We start from the raw sequence: 24,251 nt of genomic DNA on the forward strand, positions 1-24,251 counted from the left end.
AAAACATTGACTATTTACTATAGAGTGTGAGATCAAATTGTGATATAAAAAAGGCCTACTTTGACAAACGTTTAGGATTAAATAACGTCGCTGAAAAACCTTTCATTGACAACCCAAACATTGAGCAAAAGAAAAAGTAGTATTTTGCGTAAACCTTATTCAGTTATTTTAAAGACAAGTTTTAACCAAGGGAATTACAAATGTCCTCCACTTTGTCGCATGTCAACGGGTTGTGTAGCACAACACACATTTAATTGCAGCCTGATATAGCCTATTCTAACAGTCAGCAATTATAGAAGAAAACGCTGCATTCTCCTTTTAATAAAAACAGTGTTACATACTGAAGAAACCCAGTTCAGTGTGTTGCATATACTCAATAAACCCAGTTCAGTGTGTTAGGCTATATACCGAATAAGCCAAGTTCAGTGAGTCACATACTTAGAAACCCCATTCAGTGTGTTACTGAAGACACACCATTCAATGTGTTGCATACTGAAGAAACAGCATTCAATGTGTTACATACTCAAGAAAACCAATTCAGTGTGTTAGGCTACATAGGCCTGGAAACCCCATTCAGTGTGCTACACACAGGCTGTGTTGGCGTTTCGCTATTTGTTTTAATATTAACTGAACTGAATGGTTGAGTGAAAAGCTTCTCAATAGATCCAAATCGGCGGCTTTTATTCACCCAGAGAACCCTTCAGACAGTTTTACACTCGGACGCACACATCGCCGTCAGGCCCTCTCGGTGGCGGGTGGAGCCAGGCAGCCGGGCCCCAGGGCTCCGTGGGGCCCTTCGGGATTAGCGTGCAAGCAGACCACTCTCAATTATGGGCTATCCAACCCCTTTACAGACCGCTTCCAGTCAATTTGGACCAAGTCATATGGTGTTCATATGGTATGGGGTCCGATTCGAGAACCAGCAGCAGGATTGAAAAATAAAAGCGATGGGATTGCTCAAGGGCCGTAGAATCTGTACGACACACGTTTGAAGGGAAAAGTAGGATTAAGTAGGCTATTAAACTTGCGTGTTTTATACCGTTAAACCCAACAGGTAGTTTATTCACAGTAAAGCCAAATTATTAAACCTCATCAGATTAATTGTATGTTAGTTCAATGAGCAGTCATGTTTTAAAATAAAATTAGTAAAAACAAGAGTAAAACAAATATAGACCCTTATAATCCGCAATTAACAGTTATATTTTATACCTTTGTCGCCGTCTGTATTATTGTTTTTTTAGTTTATTCTTATTATTTGTTTGTTGTCTGTATTGGTCCGCTGCGTTTATTAAATAATTCAGCCTAGGCCCCATGTCCTAGAGGTGTTTAGGAGACGTTGATTATCAGGCCTACATGGAGGCTTCAGTCTAAATGGTAACACAAATACTGATTGAATAGGCCATAGTTGTGCGCCTATCTCTTAATAAGGTGCCTGTGCGTAATTTCCTTTCTAACCATCTTCCAGATTTCCAGTATTTGTATTTAGGCCTATACAATCGAACAAAACAATGTAAAAACGCGTTTTCTCTTCTCTCTTCAGGTATTCCTCGGTACCATTCCCAGTCCCCCAGCATGTGTGACCGAAAGGAGTTCGTGTTCTCGTTCAACGCCATGACGTCCTCCGCCATGCACTCTCCGAGCAGCGGCTCTTACTACCACCACCAGCAGGTCTCCTACCAGGACATCAAGCCCTGCGTCATGTAACGGGACGGCGGCCATTCCGCGGACCATAATTGATTTTAAAGCCAAGGCAGACTTAACCAGCAGCAGGAATTGAAGTGGAAAAAGACAATTCTCTGAGAAAAAAAACTACCAAAAAACACGCCCCCCTCCCTCCCCACGTCCAGGAAAACGCACACTGTGATAAACAACTTGTGGAAAACGGACTGGACTACTTGTGTACTGTTTTCTGGACTCTCCTATTCCCCACGTAGTTCAGAAAACAGACTGGCACTGCGCTAACACACACACACACACACACACACACACACACACACACACACACACACACACACACACACACACACAGACACACACACACACACACACACACACACACACACACACACACACACACACACACACACACACACACACACACACACACACACACGCACACAATGATCCACCCGTCCGATGGTAGAAAGTGGGTCCAGCTGCCGTTTGGTACTAGTTCTGCTGGCGGATGAATACCACTCTCCACGCGTCAGATGTAGGCCTATAGGATCCTCCAATCCATGTAAATGCACATTTCCCTTTATCTTTAGAATATGTACTTTTTTTAGGCCGACTGCATTGAGTCTATATTTTGGATTCAAAAGCAGCATAAAAAAAAAAAAGAAAGTGCAATGAACAGTTACTATCGGACAACATATATTGTGTAAAAAGATGAAGGCACTTTTTAAGAATATAACCTATTAGCGCAACGTTTTATTTATTTTCTACGCCTATATATTCTAACTTTAGGCGAGTTGACCAAGAATATATGCTTTATTGGCAATATTTGTCAGAACGCTTACTTATTTGTTTTAAAATGAAAATCAAAGAAATAATGTAAGCACTGTTACGTTGTCTTTGTTGTATGTAGACGGCCGTTTTTTTCAGCACTGTAAGTATATGTTAGGATCATTAATATTAGAGGGTCTTTAGGACAGGCCAGTCTATGCAATTTTTTCAGTCTATGCAAAAACACACTATGAAGGTAAGGATTTGTGGTATGCAGTTTAGTCTAGAGAGTAAAACTCAATCTTCACATTATCCGACTGATTCCTGTCTCTCAACTATGGGCTCATGACATGATGAAACCCAAAGACCCAGGTCTGTGTTTTTGGCGGTGACACAGAAGGAAAATAAAAACGCCAAAACACATTGTATCGACTGTGCTTTTACACTATTGGCACATGGCTGGCCCTGCCTATTGATGCAAATAGACCTAACATTACAATTTGATTTAAAACCCATATTAATAATTATAATTCATTGATGTAGACATGAAATAAAAATGTGTAAAACTCAAATACAGTCTCCGTTTCTAATTAGAATGTATTTTCCAATTAAGCGTCAACCATTCAAAGGCCTTGTCCATGTGGGGCGCATATTCATGAACATTCAGCAACGATTATTTTGTATATAGCCGTTGCCTATTTATTCAATATTTTTCTTTACATCTTCATAATCCTGCAAATGTTTAGGCCTATACATCTCCAAGGCAAAGATATAGAAACTAGTGGGATCAAATATATTTAACACAGCCTAATGCAATACCAATGAAACTTTCGAAACACATTTATTGGAGGTGCATGAAAGTTAAATAAATGAGCAAATAGACAAGCCCTTACACAGATAGTATTCATTAAAACCACGTCAACGGAAAAGGCTACAGTGTACTGCTTGATTTAAAACAGTTTTCTTCATTTATTTTCGAGGTCTTGTAAATGTCATCGGCAAGACCATGTATATTAGGCGGCAAAAAGATTACGCATGCATTTTATCACATATAATTCCTTTAAATGTAATTTTCTGACTGGAAAGATGATCCTTTAACTAGAATCGACAGGTGTGCCCTTGCAGGAACCCAGTAGGCAGAAATGTCTTGCCTTTATTTTACCACCATACGAATAATTCACTGTCTTGGTCTCATTGTCCCACCGAGACGCGCCTATAGTCTACTTAATCAATTCCCATCTACCAAAAGTTTTCCGGAAAAAAGAAATCCTTTATCCATGACATGTTTTGCATTGTGTGTTTAGCCTCATTATCTCCCAGCATGACCACTGTCTGACCCCAGGATCCAGATCCCACTTGGATGAATAGTCCAGCGTGCACAGGTGGGCTATAGCATAAAGACGCGCTGAACATGGGAGCGCGCATTAACCAAATGATGACCATTAGCTGAGGCGCAGGGCTCTGGTCGCGGTCGAGGGGGTGAGATTCCGGCTGCGGGGCACTCCAGCTGTTCCCCGGCCTGGCCTGGATGACAGGTCCATAAAAAGCCTGTGGGCTCTGCTCTTTGGAAGCAGACAGGCAATGTTCTCATCCTTCAGCGTGGGCCAGGCCTTACTGGGACAAGACAACGCAGCGGCCAAGCAGGCATGCAGAGCAGGCAGGGTACACACGCTGCAATCTACGAAATGTCAAGCGGCAGTGCATAAACAGTGCAATGAAATCGTTTGGTTCGGGGGCTCAATACGAGTGCTGTAATCCAATCTGATTAGTTGGAATTGTGAGCGGATCTCCTCGTAGGCGGATTCAAAGCAGCTCAATTTGACACCATCTCCCCTGTTAACCAATACCACCAGAGAGTTTGGAGGCAACAGACAAAATGGAAGCTCTGCTAAATGTCACTGCTGTTGAGATTTGGAGATGCGGTTCAAATCCGCAGAAGACCTTAACTAATGGCTTGGCTTGAGCACATTTGGTGGGACAGGACTAATGGTGTTAAACCAAACCATTGTAGGCCTACCTTAATGGGTAGGACAAGGCTGACAAATAAGCATTTTATTAATACAACTGAATTTAAGATTTTCTTAAGGAACTGCTGCAAGCGTGTCTCCCGTCTTCGTTTTTCTCTCTCCTCTGGTTTTGGTTGGTCTCTTTTCCCTCTGGTGTCTCTCTAACTCCTCCGGTCTGGTGTCTCTTTCCTCTTGTCTCTCTGACCTATTTGAAAACCGTTTATTGACCTCGCTATGAATGGTAATTAAATGCATCGAATAAGGTGGACGGGTGGAGTAGTTAATGCACAACCTTTAATAATGTCCCTTTCATTTTATATACTTTTCATTATAAAATTTCGACCTCATGCTTGGTTAACCAAAAGCAATCGTGTTATGATTTTATTCAGGAAGGGAAATTGAGTGCAATCCATTCGGTCCAGCCTCTGGATTCATTTTAAAATGTGCAGAAGATATGTCCTCCATGCCTTCCCGACGGGCTACCAATGGGTGGAGGCGTAAGCCTCCACCCATTGGGGCCTGGTTGTCCCCTCGGCCCCCTTCCCTCCGCACCGGAGCAGCAACAGAAGTCAGAACTGAATGTGGGATTTGAGTACCATCGCACTTGCTAAATACGTTCATCTCAAGAAGTCAAATACGTTAAATACGGTTGAATCCCGCCTCAAAGCAATTCAAACATCCAATTAAGTGGATAGTCAGAGAAAATGAATACAGAAAATATTTCTTTTGAAGTTCGTAAATGTTTAATTAGAATACAAAATAATGCATATGTTTACAATACACAACATTGTTTTACATGCAAGACCTATCAATATTTCAGTCAAGAGCCAAAAACAGTTGTTAGAAGGTCGTTATTTAGTATATATAAATATATATACACTAATAACACTCCTTCAATCTCAGAAATGGATGGAAAAGTCTGGTTTTTTTTCTCTGTTATTTGCTCAATTTCGGCCGTTCGGATTAGCTTATCTCAACAGTTATCCCCGGCGTGACTAAGAACTTAACTCCACTCAGTCACGCACGGTCCTAACACAATGTATTAAAACACTTTAAAGAAGGGGGGGAAAAAAATGACAACTCTGCCCAAAGACGCACACACGCAGACCAACAGGTCCACGTGCGTGTCGGCGAGTCGAAACGAAAACACTGCTAATAAGCCAACATAACTCTAAAGCAACGCTGAAATGCACAATCAGTTTGTTATACCTATCACAATTGGCAGTTAATACAGAGGCTCAGATAACACGAGTCCTACAAAACACCTGTTTATCCCCCAACCCCAGAACCCAGAGGGGACCTCCGTCTACTCCACCACCTCCTCCTTCTGAGGCTCCCCAGAATCCTCGTTGGGCTCGGCCTTGGTGCCGGAGTCCGGCCTGGACCGGGGTCGGCTCCTGGAGGGGCCGGCCCTCCGGCCCCCCCGCTGGTTCTTGGCCAGCTCGGCATGCAGGCTCTGGCCGTTCAGGGAGAGCCCCTGGAGGGCCTCCATGGCCTGGTCTGCGGCGTTGGGGTCCCCGTAGTCCAGGAAGGCCCGGTGCTGAGCCCCCTGCCAGGTGAGCCTCAGCGGGAGCGCCTCCTTCTCCCGCAGCGCCGTCTTCAACTCGCTGACCCGCAGGCCTGCGGGGATGCCCCCCAGATACACCGTGGTCACGTTGGACGGGGGGCCGTGGTCGCCCTCCATGCCCTCCTCCCCCTCCTCCCCCTCTTTGCCCTTCCTCTCCCTCCCGCCCTCTCCCGCGCTGCCCCTCCAGCTCCGTCCCCGGCGCTCCCCTCTCACTTTCTCCCGGCCCTCCTCGCTGCCGTTGGCCTGGTTGTCCCCTCGGCCCCCTTCCCTCCGCACCCGAGCCGGCCGGCGTCGGGGCCTCGGCACGGCCTCATCGTTGCCCCCGGGGCCGTCCCGCCCGGGGCCCTCCCGTCTGGGCTCCCCGTCGGAGTCCCGCTGGGTGTTCCGCCGTGGCCGCGGCCTGCCGTTTCTCCTGGGCTTCAGGCCGTCGCCCTGGGGGTCTCCGCCTCTGGGGCCCCTCCCGGGCTCCACGGGGGGCTCGGGCCCCAGGACCACCTCCTTGCCGGCCGCAAGCTCCAGGGCACGCAGCTTCTTCAGGACGGGGATCTTCTCCAGCATGTACTTGTTGAGCTGGGGACAGAACGGTATGGGCTCACTGTGCACTAGCAGCCGCTAGCCAACCCCGCAGGGGATCCATGCTAGGTAACTTGCGACCTAATGCTTGGTGTGAAGGGAACATGTGAAGGGGTACTGGACTTTTTTTATTAAAGCATGCTACGAGAAACACACTATGGACCTCCCTCCATGTTTTTAAAACGCATTATTAAAAACGATGGAAACACAATAAAACCATAACAAAATAACAACCACAGACACAGCTCTTCTTTCTCTCCCCCCCCCCCCCCCCTCTTCTCGACGGGGCAGCTGAGACTACACATGCGTCTAGTCGGTGGAATTTTTCACTTTCCCTGCAGGTAAAAATAGAGAGTGCTCCTTCATTCTTTAAACAGGGAGCGGGAGGACTTTGATAGTGGCCGGGGCTGTAAAGGATATATGCCGCCATTGTTTATAGCGTGGTCCTTTCTGACCCTGTACTTCCACCGGCCCCGGCAGAGCCCAGCCTGCTGCCACGCAGGGCCTTTGATGAGCAGACATGGCCTTCCTGCCTGGAAGGTCACTGTGTCCGGTTCACCGAGACGTCTCAAGGGACTCACATAGACAACTCAAGAGTCACACTACATTGTGTAAAATACATTAAAGATAAATCTATAAAATAAAATGTCGATCCGCTCTGGATCATATTGTTCTTTTACACCTCTGATAATTGTGGATCGTCAAACCCTTGAGAAAAGCAAAACATTTGTATTCATTTTTTAAACTTCTCTCGTCTGCATTTTATGTTTTCCGGTTCGCATGATGAAGTTATTTAATCAATAAATTATATTTTCTACTGCCGGCTCGATTTTTTAAACCACCCCATACATCCCAAAATCAGAGTGATTTCCAACCGTGGTAGTTGATACATGAAGCTGGTATTCATTGTCCTCCATAATTCTGTTGCTATAATTTCGGGAGGGAGGGGTTATGGTAGGAGGGCCAGCTGGACTCACGTTCATTGTGCTTTGGAAGGAGCTGACTGCCCTCTAGCGGTCAGACATAGAATTACACATCGTGTGGATAACAATTGCGACTACCTTTGCCCAGATGATCCCCTCGGGTTTGGGGAGGAGGCAGTCGGTCTTGATGATCCTAGTGGGGGTGAGGATGTAGTCCACAGTGAGGTCGTGCGGTTCGACCAGTTCCTCCGAGAAGTCCACAACCTGTGAAGACAAGCCACACAATGCTAGTCAACACCCGGCTAGTACCAGTGCTCACAGACAGCTTCTAGTTTACATTTGGGAAAATCTGAAAATGCTTAAAGATGAAACACTGACCTGACAGTCGTGGACGATCGTAATCACCACAGTGGACTCCGTCACAGCTCCCATTGAGACCATCATGCCGTACTCCATGTCTGCATAGCCCTCTCCTTTCCCTATTCGATAACCTGTCGGAGTGGGAGCCCCCAGAGGGGTTATGAAGCAGAAATGTAATTTCTCCACAGCATAATGGAATGCTGAGGCGTCAGCCCAGGTCAAAATGTGCAGTGAATATTTTATTAAGCTGATAATATATGAATATTTCATGCAACGGTAAAATTTGTTAAGAGATTCCAAAAAAAACTGATGACGCGTGCAAAAATAAGCATAGCAGGGAAGAAACATACTGATTCCTATGGTGTTTAAAATCGTGCTTTTAGCATAACCCCCGAACAATCCAAAGGAATAGTCTTTTAACCCTAACAAACCAACTGCTACAACGGCCATGTACTACCAAACTGAACAAAGCATGAAAATCAAGAATATAATAAAGAATTCAACCAGTAGACCAGACCTCCGTTTCTATTTTGCATTGAACAGTGCAGTGAGTGTCCTGGTACAGTCCCATTGTACATGTACATGGTTCTGGTACAACCAGAACCATGTACAACCCCCCACCCCCCCCCCCCCCCACTATCCTAAACAGCCACTGACCCTATTCCAGGACAGCTCTGATTGGGGTTTGAATTCCAATATTCCAAGACAGAAAAGCCCATTCGGACATATGGAGATGGTTGCCTTAACTCAGGACAGGAGAAGTTAACCGTGGACGGCTTGCAAGGATTGCCCAACGTGGGCACTGGGTGGACGTCCTAATGAAGGCATTTGTGTGGGATGCCATGTAACAAAAGTCCGGCATCAGTTGAAATCACCAAACCTTGAAGTGCCTCCAATGTGTCTCACTCCAGCCTTGAAACTAGATCATAGACAGGCCATCAGAGGTACTATTTCTCCTTCCTGGCAACACATCTACTACTGGTGTAGTCGATGTTTACAACCTGTCAACAACTATCAGGAAATAAATAATCAAACTGTTCTGAACCTGTGTGTGTGCGTGCGTGCGTGTGCATGCGTGTTATAGAGAAGTTTGAAGGATGGCTTAATCGGAGGAAGTGCGTGTCATGAGCAAGTGAAATTCTACTCAGAATTTCTACTCAAAAGAAGTCAGGTGCTAAGCATATGGCAGCATATGTACCACACTGTCTGTGTAATATTCAGGGCTTATACATCAGAATTTGATTTTTATTGTGTGGTAATAGTCCACCATTTTGTGATAATCCTTAAAAAACGTAAACGTACCAAAACCTAGGCTAATCAAAACTTTGTTCTCGTCCACGTCTCGAGAAACACAACAATGTCCCTCCATAATAACAAATAGTTTCACGTTAAATTTCTAAACAGTGAGAAAAGCACCATCACTACCAATAACATTCCTAAGCTCCAACACTTTGGTAATCGAGGCGGTCATTGCAATGTAAAGTCACAATCTCTTAGCCCTATACAAAATGATATTCATAATAAATATATACAAACAAACACATGTAAGAAGAGGCCAATATACACTTCCGTTCAAAACTTGGGGTCACTTAGAAATGTCCTTAAAAAATAAGTTTTTTTTCAATGAAGATAAAATTTAATTAATCAGAAATACAGTCTAGACGTTGTTAATGTGGTGAATGACTATTCTAGCTGGAAACGGCAGGTTTTTGTTAGATAATCGACATAGGTGTACAGAGGCCCACTTCCAGCAACCATCCCTCCTGTTTTCTACCGGTACAATGTTTTAAGTAATCGTGTTAAAATGCAAATTGATGATTAGGAAACCCTTGTGCAATTAGGTTAGCACAGCTGAAAACTGTTGAATAATAGTGTGCGATTATTCATGGAACACATGAAATTATCTGGGCGACCCCGATCCCTTGAACGGTAGTGTATATTCCAGGGTTGAGCCTGCCCAGGAGGCGACCGGGTCAACCCTGGGGGTCATGTTCCTGGACCCCTTAGGTTGGTTCATTGGCATCAACGGCATGGTGTGAGTAAGTGCAGATAGACTGCACTTATGAGGGTATGAGGTGGGTCTGCAACCGCGCGCCCAAGTGCACAGAGCCTCTCCAACATTCCCCAAAGGACAACAGGGCCCACGGTTCCAGGCTAACATTCTCCATGACTGTGGGGCAGTCCTGTGGACACCAGAGAGAACCATGTTGTGACTCTGGTGTTGTCCGTCAGGAAAATGCTAAAGGGACCTGAGCCGATTTCACAAACCATACAGTTTCTATGCTGGCCTTTGCAAAAGGAGACGATTCTTCCTTCCCAACAACATTAGTTCTCAACATAGTTGTGTTGCTACTGAGATGAGGGGGGCTGCCTGGTAATGACCAATTTGCATCGTGAGGCTTCTTATCCTGGCTATCTTTGGTTAACCTAAAAATTGTTAGTGCTTGGCACTTGGTTCTATGGCCCATCTTTTTCCTGGCTAATAAACTAGTGTTTCGGACTTATACCCATATCTCAGAGCTAGTGCGGTGGCTCTCACCTTTCTCAGAGACGGCCACAGAGCCAACCACAACCAGGTCCACCTTCACCTTGGCGTCCAGGCCAACGGGCACGCTGAACTCCTTCACGCCCTGCAGAAAGACGCAGTTAACCGGAGAGTCACGTTACGCGTGATATGTGATGATTGCGTTTCTCAAGCTTGCTAAACCAGAGCTAGCTTGAAAACAAACCTGGGATGTGGAGCACACACGCAGCTGCTCTTTGCTGGCCCCCTCTGGGGGGGTGATCTTGTTGAAGAGACCGGCACGAAGGCGGGGGGTGGGAACCAACAGCGTTTTCTTTGCCTTAAAAGAGATAAAGCAGATAGGTGATTGGTGAACATTCAATGGCCACTTGTTAATGTTAAAAATGGAACAAAGACTGAAAAGATATTTATAAATACAAAAAACTGGTGGTTCCGAACTATAGTTCCCGGAAATTAAACAGGCGTGAGCGGGCCTTCATCTGTAGCTTCTAGAGGCCTTTTCACCCACACATGGACTACAACTACCTGTAGCACTTCCAGCCGGGCACCCTCCAAAGGCTTGTCAGGATCCACTTTCACCTCAGCTGTCTCGGTGAAGGCCTCAAGCCCAGTGACCCTGGCACAGGCGCTGAAGGCCCCCTGCATGGAGGAGGGTGTGGACAAGAGGGAGCAGAAAGTATGTGGCAGGAACTTACGTCCAGTGTGACAAAGCGTGCCTGCTGCTGCGGTCTGTCAGGGTTAACTTTGACGGTCTGGCTAGACTTGAATTCCTCAAGGGCCGTCAGCCTGTCACAGGCTTCAACTGCACACTAGCACGCCGCGACCATAGAGTAAGTTGCACACATGCAGAGAAAACCAATCAATAAAAGATCTTGAATACAATTTATACATTAGAAGCTATACCATTGGCGTTCACTAATCCGGCTGTTGGTAGGCCTATATGAAATCCAAATTGAATCAAGTACATCCAAAACATGCACTCGACGTTAGTATAATCCGTCATCTTTTTATAAGAGATTAATCAAAATTAGCCAAGGTATTGTGGTTCAATTCCCGTTATCCCATTGCAGTAAAAAAGTTTATTGTCCCCACCAGATGAACCCGCAGAGGTGTTTTCTGTATACTTAAGTGCCACCTCTTCAGTGCCGCCCCAAGAGGTCCACGGTGAACTCGATTTTATGGGACCGTGAGGGCCCACGTTTAGTGACTGATCTACACATTTAACGACCGTAACCACGTTTTAGCCGTAGTATTGTACGGCTAGAGTGAAATGAGATGCATTACCTTGAAATTGGGAATACGGTTGTGAACAGGCCTCGGGAAGTTTGCGAGGTTATTTTCTTCGATATGGTCCCAAACTTTCTGTCGAATGTCCCATTTTGTGGCGCCTGAAATTAAAGGGTAAACGTTTATTGAGAATATGCATCGATAAACTTAACGCAATAATCGTTATTTTAGATCTTAATACACAGGCATGCAATGGAATTAGAGTGTTAAGGACGTAAAACGTCGTAAACATTTTACCAGAGCTTATCTTTATAGCAGCCTCCATATTACGCAGCGCTCGTCGGTGATACTAATAACTTTCTCCAGGGATCCAGAAAAGTAATTTAAGTAGAGGAGTGGTGCGAGTAGACGCTGGGAAACATCGCAACAACAGCTGCTCGTCTGGGGCTTTTGTTGTATGGAAGCCCACGAAGACCAATCCATTCGCAAATCCATTCGCTAAATTAAATCCATGTTGCCGTTATGCGATCCACGCACACAAAAACACCCATCAAAACAGATAATCCTGCCCTACAGGAAAATCAATTATTGTTTTTCTTTCCCCGAATTACATTGTATATATCGTTGCAGGAACGTTTGATGATTGTCTTTGGTGATTTGTGTTATTCATTAAAACTGTATTTGGTTTTATTCAGTTGCATTGGGTTTTAGGTTGCGCACTTTCGACATAAACGGAATGTAATAAACCGCAGTTTGGGAGCCAGAATATCGGATCATAGCACTGGACCGTAAAAGCACAACCCTCTGCACCAGAGTGGCCTCCCTTGGTACCTGTGTAGACTAAAGGTACTTGACCACCACCTGCAGGCCTTGTTCAGCTTAACACCTCTTCATTTTGTAACTATTATGGGCCTACTAGCGGGTTTGACGCACGATGTGATACGAATCAGCCCTTCTTATCAAATAAACGTTTGTAAAATACTTATGAAAATCCCCTGCATTTTATACATGTATCCCTCTCTATATAGTCTTATTTTCTTTGTTGCATGAAGCATTGTTTTTTAGACTTTTCTCTTAAATAAAAAAACATAAAAATGTATGACAACAAAAATTATTATATGGGTATTATGAACACATTTCTTTGTTTTTTTTCTGTTGCGTTTTTTCATTCATTTTACATCCATATGCCACAGAAAATCGGACAAAGGCACACATACAAATCTTTATAAATATAAATTGAGCTATCACAGATCAGAGAGCAACACAGTTTGAGGTAATTTAGTCTGGGAGACCAGGCCAGCCGGCCCCTGCCCCAGAGTCTGCCCGGCCAGGGTGCTCTCCAGGGGGGTAAAGCCCAGCTCCTCCACAGGGATCCCGAAGGCCCTCAGCTTGGCCTCGTAGGTCCTCAGCAGGTCGTTGTGGGCCTGGGCACAACAGAGACCGTGTTCAGAGTGAGCCGAACACAAACAAACAGAATCGATGCTGGTAGTATCGACGGAAGGCTCACCTTGCACGTTCGGGCCAACTCGTACTGCAGATCCTTGATGGCGATATTCTTGGAGTCTAATACTTCCTGTTGGCAAAAACGTGTGCAGAATTTTCCATCACGCGTCGTTCAAAAAAGAAAAACAAATAGGTCACATTTCTACAGTTTTGCACTGATGACAGATACTACTTTCCCTTTATCACGTCTACCTATTTGTTGGAAAACACTGAAAGCCCACAGACACAGGTACATGTGTACCTCAACACCTATTTACTGACCTACACTGTTTCCTTTATGGCTACTGATTCGTTGCCACAACTGTAAGGTGATACCTTGCAGTGCAAGGTGATACCTTGGCGAAATCACGACAACTGATCCTGCCAGGCTTGAAGTTATAGGCTTGTGGCCACACCACAGCGGTTCGAACCAACCGGCATCCTACGATGAACTACGTGATCTACGTGATACGTCGGGTCGGTGATGGACAGATGGTTCTTCCAATCACCTGCCTGGTACTTTTTGAAAGCGCCTGCCCTTTTTTCCAAACAGATCCAAGGACGGATGGTTCTGTGCAACAAAGCATCCGGCGCTTCAGGCTAGTGAATTTGGCCGTAGAGAAGAGGCAAAATACAGATAAACGTACCTCGAGTTTGCGTGTGACCACGCCCAGGGCCATGGGGTCCATGTTGCTGGCAGAGAGCACTTCGTTGAGCTGAGCCTCCTTCTTCTCCAGGCAGTCCGTCAGGGCGGTCAGCTTCCGCTCCAGCAGCAGGTTCTTAAAGCCGCTCTTCTGCTGCACCTCCTGGATGGCCTGGGTGAACTTTGTGTACAGCTCATCCCTCTCCGCCTGGATCTGTACAAAACGCGTTCCCATGGTGAGACACGCGTGAACACACACTTTCCCCCATCATCGGTATCTGTGGCGTGACTCCTTAAAATAGATCTGAGCCTCTAGTTGGAACACAGATGATTTGGAAACCATCTCTCACGTTTCTCAGACACATTCTATTTATACGTATGTTAATAAATCAAAGTGGGTCAAAGAAAAAAACAAAGTGTGGTGTCTTACCTTGGTGAACCTCTGTTCCAGCACCTCATGCTCCCATTTGAGATCCTTCGCTTCCTGTTCTCCCACCTTCAGACGCGCTTTGGCACTCTGTCAAGAGGTGACACCAGACGATTGCAACGCGGAAGCATATCAAATCAAAAAACAAATGATCTCACAGTCTTTTCTATTTGGAAAATAGAATTACTGGCTAAACTGATTCCATGACTGGCCCAAGTCTCCCCAAGTCTCCCCAAGCCAGACATGTAGTTCAGTGTTGAAAACACGCACCGCCAGAGAGGCTTTGTCCTTCTCGTAGTGGGCCAGCTGTTTCTGGAGCTCGGCCACGTCCTCTTTGGTCCTCTGCAGGGGCTCCGTCATCCGCCGGTTCTGTGCCATCACCTCCGCCATCCTCTTCTCCGTCTTCTCCTCCTTCCTCTTCATCTCTTCCACTTGTTCCTATGAAAACAACGTATGTGAAGCATTGCACTGCGGACAATGCATCGTGAGTGTCTTAGTGGTGGTGTTGATTGTGTGTCTTGACTTGAACCACACGCAATTCAGCTGCGTGCATGTGATTTACTTTTTCTGTATTAGGTCTACCAAGGTGGCAGAGTTGACATTCATTATTATAAAATAAGCAGGTATGGGCTAGGCATGCCTCCAGGCTGGGCATCTGGCAGATTCAGATTCAGACAACTTTATTAATCCCAAGATCAAACACATATCCTTTGAGCTGGGCGTGGGCTACATCCCAACATCGTAGCTCCTACCTTCAGGGTCTGGATGAGAGCCAAGTTGTTCTGTGTGATGTCGTTGTAGAAGTTCTTGATCTCCCTGAAGTCCTTCTCGTGGTTCTTCATGAGCGTGGCGATGAGGTCGTTCTTGCGAGCTTCCACTTCGTGGAGATCACTCTTCCTCAAGCGGTCTTGCTCCAGCCGCAGCACTCGCATCTTCTTCTCATACAGGGCCTCGATTTCTGCACAAGCAGTACAAACAGAAAGAGAATGTATTCTTTCGTGCTTGAGGAATATAAGAAATCAGATAATTTCAAACTGGACGCCAACTACACATCGTAAAAACACAAACGTCACCTACCACTGACTTGCCGCTCAAAATCATTTCTAATTCCAGTCAGTTCTTCGTCATTTTTCTGTTGAAATAAAAGTGATATTTTTAGATGTTTGTTTGCAGCGCTGAAAAGGGAAAACAATAAAAAAAAAAAACAGTCACTGCATGCTCCCCAGTCACTGCATGCTTCCCAGTCACTCCGTGCTCCACAGTCACTGCATGCTCACCAGTTTGAGGTCTCTGATGGCGTTCTCGTTGGCCAGCTCCTGCTCCTTGAGATCCACCTTGAGAGCACGCACACCCTTGCGAAGCTCACTCTCCAGGCCTCCATGCTCGCCCTCCATCAATTTGGTGGCCACCACGCCTTCTGCCTTCAGCTCGGAGATGGTGTTCTGGTGCTCGTACAGCAAGTGCTTCACCTTCTGCTTGTACACCTGAACCAACACACACATGTTCATTGAGGGGAGGATTGTACGTGTTGACTCATGTATTCATTGTAGCAAATGAAGTATATGAAGAGGCTTGATCTATTACTTGAAAGAAATGTTGAATTCTGTGTGTGTGTGTGTGTGTGTGTGTGTGTGTGTGTGTGTGTGTGTGTGTGTGTGTGTGTGTGTGTGTGTCAATCAATCACCTTGATCTCTACTTGATGCCGCTCCTCAGCTTCCTCTATCTCCCTCTCCTTGTTCCTGAGTTCCGCCTTTCTCTCCTCCAGGTCTCGTTTGCCAATCTCCCAGAAGCTGTGGACCTTGTCCTTCTCCAGCTGGAAGTAGTTTCTCTCTTCCCGTTCTCTGTCCAGCTCCTCTCGAAGACGCACAATGTGCTCCTCCAACTATCAATGTAAATAATCTTAGTGTGAGTGTGTGCGATCTCTAGAAACTATTTCCATGTTAAGTCAAACCAAAACAAGTACATGCGTCTCATACAAGATATGGTACTATTAGGAAATGGAGTTCCATTATATTAAAAACATTAAAAGAGATTAGGGTAGAACACGACCCATGCTCTCACCTGCTCCTTGGACATCTCCTCTGCGGCCAGGCCATCGATGACTGTCGGCGCCTTGGCTTTGGCCGCCTTCTTGCCGGCAGTTTTTTTGGGTGGCTAGTAATGAAAACCCAGCAGTAAGTTAGACGTGTTACGAACAGTGTTTCGATGGTGATGTTGAACCCAGCGGGACATGGTTGTCCACTTGTTGCACAGATTGTATTCATAGGGGGTCTCTTTGGGGGCTATCGTTGCTATCATGTAGTATCGGCGTCCAACTATTGATGCTGTCCAACGTCATGTCTATACAATGAATGCATTTGATATTAAGAGAGGCAAACGTGTTAAAATGACCAACCAGAGGGATGTTGTATGGTTGATAAAGCAGTGAAGACCAGACACATTGCTGCTCTTCACTGCGTTCAGCGAATAGCTAAGAACTTTCTTCATTAACAGTAAGTCACGTTACTGAGATAAAGCGACTGAAATAAACTCACTCACCATTTCCAAATGCTACGAAGGGTAGCTTCACCCCGAATACTCAGTTGTACACGTTTCTATATCTTTTCTGCAAGCTAGTCTAATGGCTGCAGAAGAGGTCCTACACGGAGATCTCAAGCAACAACATTTTGTCATGGCAACGCTATCACGTGACTATCGAGATTCATGGGATCTTTTATACAGCCACTAGAGGGCCTCCTCTAGTCAACTAATGAGAGCCGATAAACCTTATAACAAAGGAGAGTGTTACCACTGTTCACAGTAGTGGTCCAATATCGTGTAGTTTAATTGAAACACATTCATGATGATCTGGTTATCTTAGCTCATACACACGCATACACGGGCCCACCCACACACACACTGAACCCCCCCAACACACACACACACACACACACACACACACACACACACACACACACACACACACACACACACACACACACACACACACACACACACACACACACACACACACACACACACACACACACACACACAAAACCCTTCCCTTTTTTTTGCTGTGCCCCCAGCCTTTGCTGATACCCCATTCTGTCTCGGCTTCAGTCTGGGCAGGGTGCCAGCTTACCCCCCCACCCATTTCCCTCTACCTCCCTCCCTCCCTCCCTCTCTTTGCCTCTCCCTTTCTGGATCTCTCTGCATTATGTTGCCACCAAGCTCTTCAACAATGCTACGCTTACTGAACAAAGTAGCTTCGAGATCTGCTGGGTGATGCTTTCGTTCCCATCACTCTCTCTGTCGGACTCTTTCCCCTCTCCCTCCGGTTCTCTCTCTCTCTCTCTCTCTCTCTCTCTCTCTCTCTCTCTCTCTCTCTCTCTCTCTCTCTCTCTCTCTCTCTCTCTCTCTCTCTCTCTCTCTCTCCGGTCTGGCAGTGCGGTGGTGCGCTCTGTGTTTCCAGTGTACTCTGATGGCCACGCCGGGCAGGTTCAGTGTGTGAGTGCAGTGGGAGCACCTGCCTTTGGAATCTAGATCCACAGACGACGAAGCCAGGGCGTGCAGCAGAAACTGGGGAGTACCGGAGCCTATCCCTCTATCTCTCTCACTCAGAAACACACTCAGACACACTCAGACACACTCAGACACACACACACACACACACACACACACACACACACACACACACACACACACACACACACACACACACACACACACACACTCTCTCTCTCACACACAGACAGACACACACACACACACACATATACAGGCACACCTATCTCTCTCTTATGGGTTTCTCTTTCAATCTGTCTGTCTTCTTCTAACACACACACACACACACACACACACACACACACACACACACACACACACACACACACACACACACACACACACACACACACACACTGCACGCAAGCACAAGCACAAAGGCTGTTTCGGTGCTGTCTGCCACCATCTGTGCCTCCTTTCTCCACACTCTCTGATGCTATTGTTGTGAGCAGCGAGACACTCACCGCTGGGCTGGATGGAGCCACAGGGAGGGGCTGGGAGTCCAGGTAAGAGACGCCGCCGCCGCCGCCACCACGACCGTGACCGTGACCGCGACCGCTCACCGATCTTGAACTAACACAGACTAGTGTAGTGGCTAACCCTTCTGCTTTGTCTCCCTTATTGTATCACATTTAACATGTGCTGGGATTAACCCGCCTTCTGTTTAGCTTTTTTCGAACGTGTTATTCCCGGTAGAAATTGTATTAGTGGTCTTTACTAATCAAGAGTATTCAGCATCAATATTCAGGATTCAATGAGTATGTTTCATAATTGTATGGCTGTCGAAATGTCCAAAGGCTCTCCCTGGGTTGTTGCTGTTTGAGTTCAGATGTTGCCCAGATCGATGAGACCCTGACCTATAAGAGTCTCCCATGGTCCTCAATTAGAGGCATTCTGTTTTGTTAGATCTGTCTGCAAATTAGTATCACTCCCCGCATTGAAGAGAACATTCAACACCTTCCTTCCTATCCAGGGAACTGGGTTACTAGTTCAAAGGTTTGCATTGTCTAATGAGTCCAAATGGAGTTGAAGCCAGCAGTCAGCTCTTTCAGCTGGGACGTTGAGGCTTAGCTGAAAAGACAGGGCTAAGCATGGGCTTGGCATGGCTAGGGTAATTTAAAAAGTGTTCATGTATGAATGCTAATAGAAACAAAATACTCAAACAAAAGGGTTGCAGTCACTTTTTAAGGTGAATACATTCTTACACACAATGTAACAGCCATATCAGACTTTTCAAAGTGATACTATCTCTTCAATAATGTACAATGTGCAAAGACACACTACCTGAGCTGAGCTCATTAAGATAATTTGTTTCAATGCATTTAAAACAGCTAAACTATAGGACAGCATCAAAATGATGTTTGTTAACTTGGCTATCAGATATACATAAAAATCTTGATAAATCGTTTGAATCAACAGCTGAAGGATAAACAAGAGGAGAACTCATTGGGGTGGTCCTAAAAAATGTTGGGGGCTGTTAATTATTCCCTCCTAGCCCAAGCAAGATTGATTTATTGAGCCGAGATACAGAGCTTGATTAAACTGTTGGCAGCCTTCTCTCTCTCTCTCTCTCTCTCTCTCTCTCTCTCTCTCTCTCTCTCTCTCTCTCTCTCTCTCTCTCTCTCTCTCTCTCTCCTCTCTCTCTCTCTCTCTCTCCTCTCTCTCTCTCTCTCTCTCTCTCTCTCTCTCTCTCTCTCTCTCTCCTCTCTCTCTCTCTCTCTCTTTCTGTCCCCGCTCACCAGTCCTCCTCTCAATGTGTCTCTCTCCCTCTTCGGTGACCTCAAACCTAGCGGATTCAGAGGGAGTCATGCGTGATAGCTAGAGAGGGATTTTGCCTTAGCCCTGAAAGGGACTGTTTTATAATGGCACCGTGGTCCCCAATTGTGCCTTCTCCTAAAGCTAATGTTTGCGTTTCTCTCGGTACAGGTTGTGCTAAAGGTCTGTAGCACGCACGCACACAGAGACACACAAACACACAAACGAAAATACTCTGAACAGATAGTTCGAGGTCAGTCGCCAAGATAGCCTGTTTGTTGAGAACAATTACTCTATACACACAGGGACTTCTAGGGAAGCAATATACAGCACGTCGCATTTATAATTATAATGACATATTGGAAAAAGAATATTCAGAGGAGCCCGATCGCAAATTAGGCTTTGGAGCGACAGTACTCATTGGTTTCTGAGCAAGGCAGCGGCCCATTTCATCAGTGGGCGTGGCAGGGGCTTCAGTCCTCAAATTGTTTGGGTCCTCGCTAGGAAAATAAATCAATAGCTAGAACAGAATACGTAACGGTTGGCACACAACATGAAACCAGATTCCATCATGTTGTAGGCCTAGTCTACTTCTGCAGTCTAATATTTCACCACCCCTCTCACACACACACACACACACACACACACACACACACACACACACACACACACGCAACTGACCCCATCTTTCCACCCATCGTTATTTCCATTATGTTCAAAATGTAATGTTATTGTTTGATTCATTTTAAGGATTTTTGATAAGACGTTAATTGACAAGGTGCTGAGAAGGCCTGTTGTGCTCATGTAGGCCTATAATTGCTGCTTGCCAGCTGGAGAGAATGACAGCATCATGGGTCTGGTACATTTATTAAAAAAATTAATTCAGTTAGACGACATGCTATGACGGAAATAAATCGTGCTGTGTCCCCCTTCGCAGAAATGAACTCCAACAGATGTTCCATCAGCACTTCATCAAAGATGTGTTAAATGATTGCAATATTTAGTCGCGGTCGCTTTAGCAGTTATTACCTTTTTCATTTTTAATTGATTTGACTAAAACGGTTGTTTGAAAAGAGATTAATCACAGCATAATTGTCATTCTCTCTTTACTTAGCAATTAATTACCCACCACCAGTGAATAGCTGACTTGGAGATGTTGAACAAATTGGGAATCTGCTCAGTACAAATTATACTTTTCCTCATCTCTAGCTGAGAATAAACTCTCTGAACACGATCTGAGGAACTATCTGAAACAAAATGAGCAAATAGGAAATCTGCACACACACACACACACACACGCACGCACGCACGCACGCACGCACGCACGCACGCACGCACGCACGCACGCACGCACGCACGCACGCACGCACGCACGCACGCACGCACGCACGCACGCACGCACGCACGCACGCACGCACGCACGCACGCACGCACGCACGCACGCACGCAAAGTAATCAGAGAATACCAAGCTGTTTATTGTCTTAGGAGAAAGTAGAAAACACATAGATGATAAGCGTGAACATGATTTTGTGACAACTGCAGTCCAGACCCAATGTGTTGATAATGTGCAAGTTGATATGTTACTGTATAAGCATACGATTATCTCCCTCCTCTCTCCCCCCAGAGCCCAATAAAGACATCCAGCGACTGCTGAGGTCCTCCAGCTCCGGGGACCTGTCCAAAGAGCTCTTCCACCACCCGTTCGGTGACGAGGAAGCTGGGGGTCTCTCCGGACACACGGCCAGCCTGCTGCACGTCAAAGAGAGGAGACGTGAGTACAGGGGTAAGGAGGGACGGCCGGCGCAAGGGAAGAAACAAAGGGTCCAAAGGGTGGGTTTGATTGAGGGACTGATGGATTTAGGGAGGGATGGATGGATGTCTAGGTGGAAATAGATTTGAGTGATGGATGACTAAAGGGATGGATGGATGGATGGATGGATATGAGTATGGGTGGTTGGAAGAGATGGTTGGATAGAGAAATGGGCAAAAGGATGGATGAATGAGGGAATGTTGGAGGGGTTAATTCAATGGATGGATGAATTCATGTGATGGAAAGCGCGATGGAAACAGGAGTCTGGAGGGATGTTTGGAAATCCAAACACATGAATGAATGAATGAATAGATTGCTGATGGGATTGACATCCAAATCATATCATGTGTTTAGGATGACGTTGGAGACCTGAGGGTGGATGTGTGAGGGATTCTATGAGTGTGTGCCTCTGTTAAAGAAGTAGAATCGTTGGACAACAAGTTAATTAACTGTTGATCACATGGCGTCGAGAGCGATGAAGGGGCATAAGAGCAGTGAACATGTTTAGGCTTGATGGAAAGATTCATACAACCGTCTTTACAAACAAACATGACAGCAGCTCCCAGCACAACTCTGCATTCTTCACGTGTTTCTTCCTCCAGGACATGTTGCACATTTTGAGACACTAGCTAGGGCTGAGCGGTCTCCAAGCTATTCGTATTAGCATCAATTCCCCCCCCCCCCCCCCCCCCGTTCCAGTGAAATAGCTTTGTGCGCCATGCATCGGCCCCATAACACTGGCGCCTCTGTACGGCGTGTCAGTGTTCATCGGAAAGGCACTGACTGGAGCACACACACCCACATACACGTACAGACAGACAGACAGACAGACAGACAGACAGACAGAGACACACAGACAGACAGACAGACAGACAGACAGACACACAGACACACACACACACACACACACACACACACACACACACACACACACACACACATAGTTAACTGGTGTAGTGTCTCGGTCTTGCTCTGTGCTTGTTCTGCCTCCTTCGTAGGCTTAAAAAACACAAAAACACAGTGGATGTTGACTATGTTGAGGGATGAGGGGTGACAGCAAGAGACAGACGAATGAACTGGGAAAGTTTTGGAACTGGGAAAGTTTAGTGACTGGATTTGTAGAAAGGTTACCACCACTACTGATTATATTTGGGATTTTTCTGCTCCTTGAAATCAACAATGCTGTTTATGGTTTTGCAACAATCAGCATTTTCTGATACTCTGATGCGACCCTTACTGTAATTATCATGCAATTATTTCTTAAAATCTTAGAAAATAAGGATCTAGCATTAGAAATTAAATCTTAAAGATTTAATTAAGATTAATTAATCTTAAAGCATCTTTCTCAAATATTCAACCATTATCAGGGAGCAGATATATAATACAATAGAGTACTAGCATATGCTGGTTCATTTATATTTTTGACTTTTAGAGTCCAGTTGACAAGCTATCCTTCCCTAAAATCCATTCTCTCCTTGATAAAGTGTACCTGGCTTGACTACAAATGCCATAATCCTGATGGATTATGCAACCGATGGAAACCGATATCCTCTCTTTTACAAATACATTCTTCCTCAGTTTGTTGATTATGTTCCAAATGTGTGGATGAAAATCAGGGTGAAGCCGCAGCATGAAGCAAACAGCTAGAAATCTAAACAATTTTAATGAACTCGGTCCATACAACAGCAGTGACTTAATTCATCACGAAACAGAAGAAGAGCTTAACCAAAACACAATGCACATTTTGGAAAACTCTGATTCTACCCACAGTGCACCAGAGTAACCCTGCCCATCTGTGCATAGCAGCGAGTCTTATTTCTGCCCTGCAGTGTAAACTCTCTATTGACAACCTTTCCCCAGCGAGCTCTCGGGCCGTCCTTGATTGAGGCCGAGATGGAGGCAGTTGTTTTTGTCTGCCTCCCCCCCCCCCCCCCCCCCCCCCCCCCCCGCCCGCTCTACCAGAGTGGGAATACGTGTTGCTGATCAATTATTCAAGAGAAATGGGTGTGGGAGCAAACAGGGAAGACGATGTCAGGGGGATACAAGCATAACCCAATCTGCTTCTTTTTTTTTTATCTTCCATCACTTGCTTTTGCCTTTTATATCTATGTTACCTTTTCGCCATATTTCACTTCCCATCCCAATATTTCCATCAAGCCTGCCAAGAGCATCTTCAAGGAGATGAGGAAGAGACAGGTTGTGATGGACCGCCATCTTAGAACCTCTCAGGAGAAGGCTTTTCTTGTGCCCCCAATCGCTCAGCCCACCAACTGAAAGTAGCACCCGACATGGCAACCGAACCGATCCCCCCTTTACTCCTGATGTATGACTGTTGGGGTGGGCGTTGACAATCTCAATAGGGTCACAGTTTGCATTCAGAGAACAGCAAAGGAAGGTCTATACTGCTGAGTGCTGCTGACCACTAAATATGTCAGCCCTTGTATTTCCATTTCGATTGCATTTTCTTTCTTGAAACTCAATCGCGAAAGGACGATATTGAACCCCTTGCTCAGAATTGGATTGACTTATTTTGTCCCTTTTGGAAGTAGAAGATTGAGAGGAATAAACTGTAAGAAGAAAAATTATAATTGCCAAATGTTATCTTGTTGTTTAATACTTTACTTTATCACTCTGCCAAACTCTCTATTTCTCATTATTTTGCCCCATCTATTTTCCTTCATCCTCATTGTCTCTTTGGCCAAATGTCAACCCTCCTCTCCCGGGGGTGTATTGTCTTTAATAGGGAGCCTGGGGGTAAACCATTCCATCATACACCGCTCTGACCTACAGTCACATATCTTATGCCAATTATTCAAAGTACCACAACAACCGTGTGTGGTGGATACAGGGTTTTGCAAGGACTCAGCCGTGCTGCATTTCTGTTGCTGAGACATTCAGAAATGAACCGTTGAAACATAACCAGCGCGACCCCTATAATATTAGGTTATTGATAGGTCTAAAC

General features: G+C 45.6%; 4 protein-coding genes across 8 annotated transcripts in view; 2 read left to right on the forward strand and 2 right to left on the reverse strand.

Moving 5' to 3' along the window:
* foxf1 (forkhead box F1) overlaps nucleotides 1–3,291 on the forward strand; it is a 4,684-nt gene extending 1,393 nt beyond the window's left edge. The window contains exon 2 of the mRNA XM_060071109.1: nucleotides 1,541–3,291. Coding sequence (XP_059927092.1) covers nucleotides 1,541–1,704 — 164 coding nt within the window. The 3' untranslated portion in view covers nucleotides 1,705–3,291. The remainder of the gene's footprint in view (nucleotides 1–1,540) is intronic.
* Nucleotides 1–24,251, forward strand: part of dbndd1 (dysbindin domain containing 1) — a 177,088-nt gene that overhangs the window by 140,433 nt on the left and 12,404 nt on the right. For 2 of the 4 annotated variants that reach the window (XR_009529103.1, XM_060072254.1), the window contains exons 1-2: nucleotides 17,395–18,229; nucleotides 21,104–21,262. Coding sequence is in view for 3 of the 4 variants with exons in the window: in XM_060072254.1 (XP_059928237.1) it covers nucleotides 18,199–18,229; nucleotides 21,104–21,262 (190 nt within the window). In the remaining variant the exon portion in view is untranslated. Of the gene's footprint in view, nucleotides 1–17,394; nucleotides 18,230–21,103; nucleotides 21,263–24,251 lie in introns of those variants that run through there. The other 2 variants (XM_060072256.1, XM_060072257.1) reach the window with 2 other exon arrangements.
* mthfsd (methenyltetrahydrofolate synthetase domain containing) lies at nucleotides 5,172–12,290 on the reverse strand. Of its 2 annotated transcripts, none has more exons than XM_060070908.1 (8): nucleotides 11,923–12,290; nucleotides 11,683–11,786; nucleotides 11,094–11,207; nucleotides 10,604–10,717; nucleotides 10,414–10,504; nucleotides 7,893–8,005; nucleotides 7,653–7,778; nucleotides 5,172–6,588 (listed from the first exon to the last, which is right to left on the reverse strand). In XM_060070908.1, exons 1-8 carry the CDS (start codon nucleotides 11,948–11,950, stop codon nucleotides 5,758–5,760), a joined length of 1,521 nt encoding a protein of 506 aa, XP_059926891.1. In that variant the 5' UTR covers nucleotides 11,951–12,290; the 3' UTR covers nucleotides 5,172–5,757. The 2 variants fall into 2 exon arrangements, with proteins under 2 accessions (XP_059926891.1, XP_059926890.1); XM_060070907.1 differs by lacking the exon at nucleotides 11,094–11,207 and adding an exon at nucleotides 10,924–11,037 and having other exon boundaries at nucleotides 11,923–12,258.
* gas8 (growth arrest-specific 8) lies at nucleotides 12,749–16,866 on the reverse strand. Its single transcript, XM_060070909.1, has 11 exons — nucleotides 16,716–16,866; nucleotides 16,239–16,331; nucleotides 15,862–16,059; nucleotides 15,455–15,661; nucleotides 15,255–15,309; nucleotides 14,930–15,135; nucleotides 14,448–14,615; nucleotides 14,181–14,267; nucleotides 13,755–13,964; nucleotides 13,133–13,198; nucleotides 12,749–13,049 (listed from the first exon to the last, which is right to left on the reverse strand). Exons 1-11 carry the CDS (start codon nucleotides 16,716–16,718, stop codon nucleotides 12,870–12,872), a joined length of 1,473 nt encoding a protein of 490 aa, XP_059926892.1. The 5' UTR covers nucleotides 16,719–16,866; the 3' UTR covers nucleotides 12,749–12,869.

Source organism: Gadus macrocephalus, chromosome 14, assembly GCF_031168955.1.
Source record: "Gadus macrocephalus chromosome 14, ASM3116895v1".
Taxonomy (NCBI): Eukaryota; Metazoa; Chordata; class Actinopteri; order Gadiformes; family Gadidae; genus Gadus; species Gadus macrocephalus.